Raw genomic sequence first — 11,606 nt, 5'->3', positions numbered from 1 at the left:
TGCTCACACACACTCACAGGCTCACACACTCACTCACACACATACATCCTCACTCTCTCACACATCCACTCACTCACACACACACACACACACACGCACTCACACACACACACCCTCAACTCTTACTTGGAGGAGTGGGGGCACAGCCATTTTCCAGTGTCACAGGTGGGCTGACAGTGGGGAGGGGGAAACAGTTTGGGAAGCACAGGCTTGTTGCTGCAGTCTCTGTGTTAAAACTCTCCAGTCATCGTAAAATAATTTGTGGGACAGTTTGAAGAGGACAGAGTGCACCCTCCCTGGTTTCCCGGCCAATGTTCATCCTTCGAGCACACCCTAAAAACGGAAGATTACCTTGTCGTCATTACGAGGCTGCTTGTGGGATCTTGCTGTGCACAGAGCAACTACTGTTTGACCTACAGTGCAAGGTTTTTAATTTCCCGTTCCCTTCAGTCTCCGCATCATTGGAGAGGCTGATGCTTGTTGCTTCGTCCGTAACTGCCCCTTGACCTGAGCAGCTGGCTCAGCCATTTGTGGGGGGGAATGCAGTTGGGAGCCATCACTGTAGGCCTGGAGTCACGTGTAGGCCGGACCAGGTAAGGACAGCAGATTCTCCTTCCCTTGAGGACATCAGTGAAGCAAATGGGACTTTTTTTTTTAAACAACATCTGGGACTCAGTCTTGTTTTCGATTGCCGATTTTATTAATTGAATCATAATGGTGTCAGGCCAGGTTTACGGAGTGCTGGCCCAGTCACATCAACATGATTCCGCACTCCATCTCCTCAAAATTCTGTGAATGTTGGGCTAAGGCAAGCTTTCAAGACTGAGCTTTGGCAAGGAAAGGGATGATGGAACGAGAGTGAGCTGATCAGCCAGATCTGATCCAGTCTAAGTGAACAGGACAGGCTTGATGGCTGAATGGTTTCCTCTAGCTCCGATACCTCAGTTTCACCTTCGAGTGGTTGGATCACACGGGATACAGGGAGAACTAGCCATTTGGATACAGAACTGGCTCAAAGGTAGGAGACAGAGGGTGGAGGTGAAGGGTTGATTTTCAGACTGGAGGCCTGTGACCAGCGGTGTGCCACAAGGATCGGCGCTGGGTCCACTGCTTTTCATCATCTATATAAATGATTTGGATGTGAACGCAGGAGGTATGGTTAGTAATTTTGCAGATGACGCCAAAGTTGGAGGTGTATTGGACAGCGAAGAAGGTTACCTCAGACCACAATAGGACCTTGATCAGATGGGCCAATGGGCCAAGGAGTGGCGGATGGAGTTTAATTTAGATAAATGCGATGTGCTGCATTTTGGAAAGGCCGTTCAGGGCAGGACTTGTACACTTAATGGTAAGGTTCTGGGGAATGTTGCTGAACAAAGAGACCTTGGAGTGCAGGTTCATAGCTCCTTGAAAGTGGAGTCCCAAGTAGACAGGATAGTGAAGAAGGTGTTTGGTATGTTTGCCTTTATTGGTCAGTGCATTGAGTATAGCAATTGGGAGGTCATGTTGCAGCTGTACAGGACATTGGTTAGACCACTTTTGGAGTATTGCATTCAGTTCTGCTCTCCCTGCTATGGGAAAGATGTTGTGAAACTGAAAGGGTTCAGAAAAGATTTACAAGGATATTGCCAGGGTTTGGGGGGGTTTGAGCTACAGGGAGAGGCTGAACACACTGGGCCTATTTTCCCTGGAGCATCAGAGGCTGAGGGATGACCTTATAGAGGGTTATAAAATCATGAGGGGCTTGGATAGGGTGAATAGACAAGGTCTTTTCCCTGGGGGGAGGACGTCCTAAACTAGAGGGCATAGATTTAAGGTGAGAGGGGAAAGATTAAAAAAAGGGACCTAAGGGGCAACTTTTTCACACAGAGGGTGGTGTGTGTATAGAATGAGCTGCCAGAGGAAGTGGTGGAGGCTGGTACAATTACAACATTTAAAAGGCATCTGGATGGGTACATGAATAGGAAGGGTTTAAGAGGGATATTGGCCAAATGGGACGAGATTTATTTAGGATATCAGGCCAGAATGGGCGAGTTGGACCAAAGGGTCTGTTTCTGTGCTGTACATCTCTATGACTGTGTGAGTGCAGTGTCCTCAGGGAAACCAAAGAAGCGCGGTCTTCAAACAGTTAAAATGTTTTCTTTCACCTGTTGTTTACCCCTCTTTCTAAAGTTGATTTGCATTTCTCTCTCTCTCTCTCCTCCCCACAGCTAAACCGGAGGGGATTGCTGGAGTGGCACACTTACAGTTGGCTGAAGAAGAAAGATGATGGAGAAATTCGAGTCCTGTCCTTCCCCAGGTACCGGAGACTCCCGGAGTCCCGTGAAGACTGAGCCGGGACGAATTAGCGAGTCCCCGACTAACGAGGGAGATGCAAGGCAAATCACGGCCCAAGCTGCTTCTGACTCTACCCCCAGGGACCGCACTCAGTCAGGCAAGCAAGACACGTTGGAGCCCGTTTCCACGGAAACCCCTTTGAGCTCCTCAGGAAGCTTGCCGCTGGAGGTACCAGTGATCAGCCTGGGTCACAGCAAGCTCCACCCAGGTGCGGAGAGCCCCCAGGTTAATGGAGGGGTCAGGATGGTGCAGACCACTGAACTGACGACCCTGCACCCCATCCCATCCCTCGTCCAGTGCTCCGATAGCAGGATGGTGCAACTCTCCAACCACCCAGTGGGGTCCCTGCCAATTCACGGCCCTCTCCTCGCCACCCAGTACCGGCCTCACAGCCTCATCAACAGGTTAGTCTGCTCGTTGCTCTCTCTTCTGTTTGAGGGCAAGACTCCTCTGATGCTGTTTGTACATCCAGTCGCGGTCAGAGTAAGCATCTGCCCCCTCGGTCAGGACATGCTGTCAGCCTCCCGTGCGGGATGTTTCCAACACTCATCAACGCTTCAAGCTCAGGAACAGGCTGCATTAGCCCCTATTAGCCCTCTGCGAGAGCAACTTAGCCAGGCCCCAGTCAGAATGGTCTTTGAGTACCACTCAAAGGAAGCTAACCCAACAGCCCTCAATCAAAACTGCAGCAATTTCTTTACTGCCCCTTCTCCTAAATGTGTTTAATTCACGTCCTCTGGCATTGTCCATCCTTCCAAACAAAGAACACAAATTGGAATTGGAGCTGCAGCATTTATTACTGAAATAACAGCACAGAGGCTGGTATCCTGTAACCAGGTCACCCTTTATTTATATGTGTACTGCACATGGGCTGTGACCAGCCAGCTCAGAGTCAGTCCCTAGACTGAGGAGACTCTCTGAATCTCCTGGTTATATCTGTCAGCCAGGGCTCCCTGATCGGCCCGGGGTTAACAGCACCCAATCAGGGATCTCATAATCAATAGGATCCACCTGTGCAATCATTACAATTACCTGTCCCCAAGTAGAGTAGATGTGGGTTATTAGTTCGATCATTGGTTTGGTCTAGAGTGATAAAGGTCAGGAGAGTGGGCCTGAGCTGGACGAGGGCCAGGGGATTGAGAGTGAACATTCAGTTTGCTGTCAACAGGTTGGGGATTCACAGAAATCCGCAGAATGAGGAGGGGGGTTGTTTTATGAGGGAAGGGCAGCACGGTGGCTCAGTGGTTAGCGCTGCTGCCTCACAGGGCCATGGACCAGGGTTCGATTCCACCCTCAGGTGACTGTCTGTGTGGAGTTTGCACATTCCCCCCGTGTCTGCATGGGTTTCCTCCGGGTGCTCCGGTTTCCTCCCACAGTCCAAAGATGTGCAGGCTAGGTGGATCGGCTGTGCTAAATCAGGCATAGTGTCCAGGGATGTGCTGGCTAGGTAGGTTAGCCATGGGAAGTGCAGGGTTACAGGGTTAGGGTAGGAGGTGCTGGGTTGCTCTTCAGAGGGTCATTGAGGGTTGAATGGCCTGCTACCACACTGAAGGGATCCTGTGATTGTATGGAATTCTCTTCCTGAAAAGGTGATGGAAGCTGAGTCCTTGAATATTTAGTAGGTTGTTTCTTGTTAAACAAGTTCTCTGTTGAAAGGTTACCAGGGAATGTGGATTTGAGGTGACCATCCAATCAGTCACAATTGTATGGAATGGTGGAGCAGGTTCAAAGGGCTGAATGGCATCCTGCTGCTCTAGATTCCACAAAATGTACTGGATTCACTTCCATTGGGAGCCAGAGGGTTTTTTGTCCTCTGCCAGATTACCTAGTCCAAAACTAAAACACCTCCCCACCACAACGAAGTGATAGCAACCTCTCAAACTCCAGTCTCCACTCTCACACATTTTCCAGTAAAGGATCAAGGCTTAGATAAGAAAGGAAATCAGTGCACAACCAGGCCATTTGGCCCCTTGATCCTGCTTCACCATTCAGCAATATCGTGCCTAATTGAACTGAGACCTCTCCTGCCCAGTCCTTATCACAATGTCGATCAAAAATCTGTATCTCAGTCTTGAATTTATTCAATAATCCAACTTCCACCGCTCTCTGGGGAAGAGAATTCTAAAGACCACCTTTTTCAAAGGCTATAGGTACTGAGGTCAATTATTTCTTTCTGTCAGAAGGCAACTACTCCATTCCAGAGAGCATCCCAAACAGGTGGGAGCCTTCTGTGGAAACTGAGGCACCATGTGGGAAGTATGGTGGCTCAGTGGTTAGCAGTGCTGCCTCACAGCCCCAGGAACCTGGGTTCGATTCCACTCTTGGGCAGCTGTCTATGCGGAGTTTTGCACATTCTCTGCGAGTCTGCGTGGGTTTTCTCCCACTGCTCGAAGATGTGCAAATTAGCTGGATTGGCCATTCTAAATTGCCCCTCGTGTCCAGGGATATGTAGGTTAAGTGGGTTAGCCAGGGGAAATGCAGGATTATAGGGACACGGTGCATATGCTGTTCAAAAGTTTGGTACGGACTTGGTGGGCTGAATGGCCTGTTTCTCCCTGTACAGATTCTAGGAGGAGGTCATTCAGCCCCTTTAGGGGCAAGAAAATGGAGTTGATGATGATCAGGTCACCCATGATCACATTGAATTGAGACTTGATGGGCTGAATGGCCTACATCAGTTTCTACGTCTTACAGAGAAATGTCATTGTGTGAAATCAGTGCTGTGGTTATGTGTACAATAAACTGCGAACGCAATAAGATCCTATTGTATCCTTAATAAAAACAGGGATTATTCTGTAGTGTAGAAGGAGTTCAGGTTGGCATTTTGTCTGGAGCCAGTAACAGAATAGATGGCAAGTTATCAGAGGTGGTGCAGTCGGGGTATGTAGAAAGGGCAGTTTTTAATTTTGTGATCTGATTACAAACCCAGATCAAGAATTTGCCTTAAGTACCACAGTTTATTTCCCGGGAGAACTGGCACCAAAACCATTCATCCTTCCGGGTGACTGTATTATCAGTGTGGAACCATTTGGCATTAAATATTCAATTTCACCGTTGGCACCAACCCACCAGCAGATGGGCACAACAGTTTCTATTATCGGGACTAGTAGAAAGTTGCAATCCAACCGAAAATTGTAGATAACTCTTTACAAATTTTGTTTTTACATTCGTAGCACGTCCTTGTTGGTTTCTTTTTGAGAGACCTGAAACGTAATTTCCTTTCGACTTGGCAGAGATTTGTTGGCATCACTAACTTCACAAAAGGAAAATGCAATAAACCTCAAGTGATGCCAGTATTAATATGTAGGCTTCTGTGTTGAAAATTGCCAAAGACGGAAGAGGAGATGTAGGATTAGGAGGAGACTGTTCAGCCAGTCTGGCCTGTTCCACTTAGTCATTTCATATCTGATCAGACAAAATCAAGCGCCAACTTTACTGACCCTGTACCTGAGTTTTAGAGGAGGTTACAATTGGTTGGGAGAAGGGAAAATGTAAAGGAAATGTCAAACTGAGGTCCTTCAGTGAAATTGGAATGAGCCGAGTATGTCTTACACCCCTGGATAAAGCCGGGCGTAAGTGCAGCACTGTCTGCTCGGAGTTTACAAAGAATGAGGAAGTGCAGAGGGTCAGTGCTCATGGTGAGCTTATCAAAATAGAAAGACCAAAGGTTTCAAAAGAGAAAGAGAAAAACAAAAGGGGAAAGAGGCAAACGGAATGGTCGGGCGTGCAGTTTGTTTTTAGGACAGTTTTTAGTGGAATTCCCAGAAGGACCTGGGTTCAATTCTTGGACGGACTGAACTTTTCACAGAGGCAAAGGGAATTGGCAGCCCCTTTCCTGACCCCTGAGACACCCCAAAGTACTTTCGAAGGGTGGGCATTGTTGTAAAGTAGGAAATGCAGCAGTGTATTGTGTGCACAGCAGGATCCCAAAAACAGTAATGTGATAATGACCAGATTGTTTGTTTGTTTGTTTGTTTGTTAACTGTGATGCTGGTTGATAGGTAGTTATTGGTTGGGCCACAAGTGACTACTTCTCCGTCACTCTTCAGCCTAGTTCCTCCCCAGGTACCTCACTGAATTCCCAACCTGGAGCCTCTAGAGTAGGATTTAAATACCACAACATTCCAGTTCAGGAGCTGATACTGAGCAGGAAAGTGAGGATTATAATTGCCGTGTATCAAGTCCACACAGTCATCAGCTATTATACTGCAGAGACAGTGAACGTTGCTGGATTTCCTACAGTGAATTGGATTGAGCAGACACTTTATATGGGAGTGGGGGAGTTGGATGTTTCAGGGTTTATAAAACCATAAATTGGTTTAATGCACTAGCAGAAGCTTAGATATTGATAAGTTCACAAATAGTATGATTTATATAAGCCAGCAGGAATATCGATGAATTGGAAGATGCATGGGGCAGTGATTTAGAACACTGCCAAGTGATCTCTAGATCAGAAGATCTAGGAGCAGGAATCGCCCATTCTGCCCCTCAAATCTGCCCCACCATTCCGTACAATCATGGCTGATCTCATCTCAGCCTCAACTCCACTTTCCTGCCAGCTCTCCATAACCCAATAACACATTACTAATTAAACATCTGTTTATCTCCTTACATTTATCTCAGTGTCCTAATCTGGGTTCATATCCAACCCATCCCAATTGGATACTGAATGAACTTGAATCTCTGTGTTGTTCTCTGCTGGTTAAATGATGCTCCATCTAAGGGTAAGGGTCACAGGAGGGCATTAACTAGCACCAGATTCGAAATGTGGGTGGTTCTGGGGAGGATAAACATGAGCTTTAGATATGTCGCAGCAAAGAAGAAGGCCATTCAGCCTATTGAGTCTGTGCTGACTCCCTAGAACCCAATCAGTCCCTTTCTCCAGCTCAATCCCCATGGCCCTGCCAAGTGTCCATCCAGCTTTCATCTGAATCATTGCTGCTTTTTCCAAGATCATTGTGGGTGACAATTTCCACTTATTGTGTAAAAAGCTCTTCCTCACATTTGCCCTTTATTGCCCCGAACCTTAAGTCTGCATCCTTTAATCTCTCTGCCTTATCAAACTCTGTTATAATTTTACACAGCTTCCTCAGCCTTTCCAAACCAAACGTGTTGCTGAAATCCCTCATCCCTGAAACCATTCTGGTAAATCTCCTGTTCTCTTTCTGAGAGTGCAGTGGCTAGAACGGAACCGCCTGACTGGGCCAGACCAGAGCTTCCGAAACACGCGAGTGTATCTTTGCTGGTTTTGTACTCAGTGCCTTTATATACAGAGACACGATCCCATCTGCTTTGCTGACCGCGCCCTCAGTATATCCTGCCACTTTCAAACTTCGATGCGCATGAATCCCCAGGTTGTTCTGTTCCTTTTAGAATTGTGCCATTAGGCATAGAATCCTTACAGTGCAGAAGCAGGCCATTCGGCCCAGCAAACCCCTGAACGGCATCCCACCCAAACCCACCCCGCTACCCTATCCCTGTAACCTTACATTTCCCATGGCTAATCCACGTAGCCTGGGCACTATGGGGCAATTTAGAATCCACCCTAACCTGCACATCTTTGGACTGTGGGAGGAAACCGGAGCACCCGGAGGAAACCCACGCAGACACGGGAAGAACGTGCAAACTCCACACAGACAGTCGCCTGAGGGTGGGATCGAACCTGCGAGGCAGCAGTGCTAACCACTGAGCTGTCTCAGTGTGTTTAAAGCAGCAGCACAGCTCTCCTTATTTAAAGTGACACACCACTTCATTTAAAGGAACTCTGCTGTCTTTGTGTCAGGCCTTTCACAGCAGCCTCCCTGATTCCCACTCCCCCCAAGCTCAGTACCATTCAGTAGCAAAAAATAAGGGTGTACTGGCTGAATTTGCTGGGAAAGAAGGAAAGCCAGGGGAACACAGGATTAGGCCATTCAGCCCTTCGACCCTGCCTAGCCATCCAATATGATCACAGATGAAGTAATTATGGTCTCACCTCTACTATCCTGCCTGCCCCCCAATAACCCTGGATGCACTTATCTATCAAACTGACTCAGTGATTGAACACATTCAATGACCCAGCCTCCACTGCTTTCTGGGGAAGAGTAAGGAAGGGAGGAAGCTCCTTAGAGGTTTGAAGAAATGTCTTTGTTCATTTGGGCTCCATTCCCCTTCCTAGGAGGACTGACCTGACAGCGAAGGCTTGTCGAACGTCAAAGATGTCAAATAACATAGCAACATGCAAATTTACAAAGTAGGAGTGGAGCAGACCCCACAAGTCTGCTCCAACATTCAGAAAGATCTTGGCTATTCTCATTCTTTATCCCTCATAACCTTTGGCCTTTCACTCCAGGCACTTATTGAAACAGTGGGCAGTTGAGTTAGGAGATACACGCTTGTATTGCTTCACTCTGTAAATAAATATGTGATTGAGTAAAGACAGGCTCCAGTTTTATCTGTTAAAGGTGAATCCTGCAGCTTTTCCCTTCGGTATCAGACTTAACTTTGAAAAGTGGTTGATTAAGATTGAGGAAACTGGTGGAAGGTAGCGGGATCTCTGAGGGGTTGAGATTGGGGGAGGTAGGGGATTGCTCCTATTTTAGATATCATCTGCAGCCTTCCAGGCGAAGAGGTGAGGAGGGAGCGGGGGTTCGGGGAGGTTGGAGGTTGAAATCAGGAGTGTGGATCAGCTCTCTCTATAATGCATCAGGTTAAACCTGTAAGTTAGGGGTCGTTGGCTTGATGATCTGGCTGGGGTGAAGATCAGCCCGAAACCCTCTCACCATGCCAATTGTGAGATCCTGTGCCCAGCTGGCAAAGTTATCAAAATTGACTACCCTTGGAGTAATGTGAAAGTTGCAGTTAATATGTAGCTTATGATGTAGACCGGGCTGATAGCTTGAATAACCTTTATCCAAACTTTCTATAAATGTTGTTTCAATGATAAACGTTCTGCTGTTGTGCTTCTAACATTGAGTAACCTTTGTTCAGTGAGGATGGAGAAACTTACTGTGTGTCCGGCAATGTTTCTGTCTGTACGTGTGCTGGGATCCTATCTTCATTCAGACTTTAGTGTTGTGTATTTTTGAAATAATGATCGAGTGTATGATCTCCGCTGAGTACAAGCTGGTCAGCAGTACAGCAGTAGAATTGTATATTTGTGGAACTATCTCAAATTGTCAAATACCGGGGTGATGAGGGATGAACTGACCCCCTTCCTTTATTCACCTGTCCCTCGGCTGGTCACAAAACGGTCAATTTAGAAGGGGTCCATCCCCTGTGGATGCTTTTCTCCGTCCCAAATCAATTTATGTTTGAAAAGGAAAAATTGTAACCAATTGATTAAACAAAAGTGATAGTTATCAATATGAGAATGAATAATAACACAGCAGGTTAGAAGTAAAGATGATTAATAATATACAAAAACATCTGTGGAGAATAAGTACTGGGACATAGCGGTTATTACAAGCCTAATATTGACATCGGAGGTTGAGCAGTTTGAGATCTCGGCTTATTTGCAGGTTGACTGAAATTCTTTTATCCTGGATTCTTTTGCTGGTAATTGGGTGGTCGCACTGACAACAAGAGGAAATCTTCCTCCTTTCCTCAACTGCAGTGCAGGTGTGCTTTTGGCCCTTCTCAAACACGTCTCCTCTCTAATGGAGAGATCAAGCACAGACTCGGTTACTGATTTGCGGAGCAACTGCGCTCTGTATGCTCCAATCAACACCACCTTCCGGTTGCCAGCTGTTTCAACTCCCCCTCCCACTTGCTTGGTGACATGTCCATCCTGGGTCTCCTCCAATGTCACAATGAGGTCACACGTAAACTGGAAGAACAACACCTTATACTCTGCCTCAGGAGCTTACAGCCCAATGGCCCCAACATAGAGTTCACCAGCTTCAAAATCTCCCTACCTCCAGTTTCATCCCATGTCCAGGCCTCCCGCTCATCCCCGCCTCCTCTACCTGATACAAACTTGTCCATCTTTCTTCTCACCTATCTGCTCCACCCTTCCCACTGACCAATCTCCACAAACCCCTACCTGCATCCACCTATCACCATCCCACCTACCTTCCCACAACCCCACCCCCTTCCCTCTGTTTATTTCTGAGCTCCCTTCCCCCTTCCCTCTGTTTATTTCTGAGCTCCCTTCCCCCTTCCCAGTCCTGAAGAAGGGTCCCAACCCGAAACATGAACTTTCCTGCTCCTCTGATGCTGCCTGACCTGCTGTGTTCCTCCAGCTCCACATGTTATCAACGTCACAGCAAACTAGTCCACATGCCAGTATGTCAGGCCACTAGCACACATAGGGGGCTGTGGTTTGTTTTCTAATACAGTCCTTTGTATATCTCTGGAGGAGTGAAACACAAAGACGTCTATAAGAGTTAGTTTCCTGCTTATGGGCGGGGGTGGGGAGGGGGTGAATGGGAAAACAATAGTGAATTGTCAATCTATTGTTACCTCTTCCTTTTCAGTCTGTCTGCTTGAAGTTTCCCTTGCTCCATACAGATATCCTATTTCATGGGTCCAGACAGGATCACATCAGACAGTCGATGAATTTACAGTCACCATCATCCTTCAGCTGTAGCAGCTCACTTTTAATTCCAGCGTATGTTTTTGTAAATTGTGTCCATAAGTACTTTGAGAATTGCCAGGACTTATGTGTAATTATATTCAGCTGGGAGGTTTTAGTTGGGGTTTCACTTGAGACCCTTGCTAAAACTATAGGATGTTGAGTTAGGAGTTACATGCTTGTAATGTTTCAATCTGTAAATAAATGTAACAGCAAATAAAGTTAACTCTAATATTATCCTTCATCAACTGGCTTTCTGGCCTGAAACAAGAAGGTGTCAGAGCTAGTATATTTGCATAGATGTATATGGAGTAGAAGGTCATGACCCTTTGGATGCTTATTTGTCTGACAATGTGTTTTGGAGTTTGTACCCGAGATCGACCTCAAATTGGGTTTTTCGGCTGAGTTGTCATTATAAAGAGATGATGAGTAGGAAGTGTCGGGATTCTGTCTGGGAAGCGGCGGGGGAGGCACGATTATTGCAGGCCCTGCTACTAATTCACAGGAATAGAAGGAGGTGGCCATTCAGCCCCTTTGAATCTGCCTGGGTGTTCAAAGAGAGCAGGGCTGACCTGTACCTCTCCCCTAAGTTCCCACCTTTGCTCCACAGGCCTTTATAACCTTGCCCAAAAAACGGCACTGGAGCATTAGCTGAGTCTCAAGGTCTTGTGTAGCCTGCAGGAAGACTTTGCAACACATCAACTTGCACGGATAA

The 11,606-nt window shown here is 46.9% G+C and overlaps 1 protein-coding gene across 1 annotated transcript in view; it reads left to right on the top strand.

Moving 5' to 3' along the window:
* Positions 1 to 11,606, top strand: part of LOC109937814 (protein lyl-1-like) — a 38,541-nt gene that overhangs the window by 9,883 nt on the left and 17,052 nt on the right. The window contains exon 2 of the mRNA XM_048617774.1: positions 2,211 to 2,741. Coding sequence (XP_048473731.1) covers positions 2,266 to 2,741 — 476 coding nt within the window. The 5' untranslated portion in view covers positions 2,211 to 2,265. The remainder of the gene's footprint in view (positions 1 to 2,210; positions 2,742 to 11,606) is intronic.

This window comes from Rhincodon typus, chromosome 38 (assembly GCF_021869965.1).
Source record: "Rhincodon typus isolate 14 chromosome 38, sRhiTyp1.1, whole genome shotgun sequence".
NCBI classification, from domain to species: Eukaryota; Metazoa; Chordata; class Chondrichthyes; order Orectolobiformes; family Rhincodontidae; genus Rhincodon; species Rhincodon typus.
Note: the sequence above shows the minus strand (reverse complement) of the source record. Positions and strands in the feature narration are given on the sequence as shown.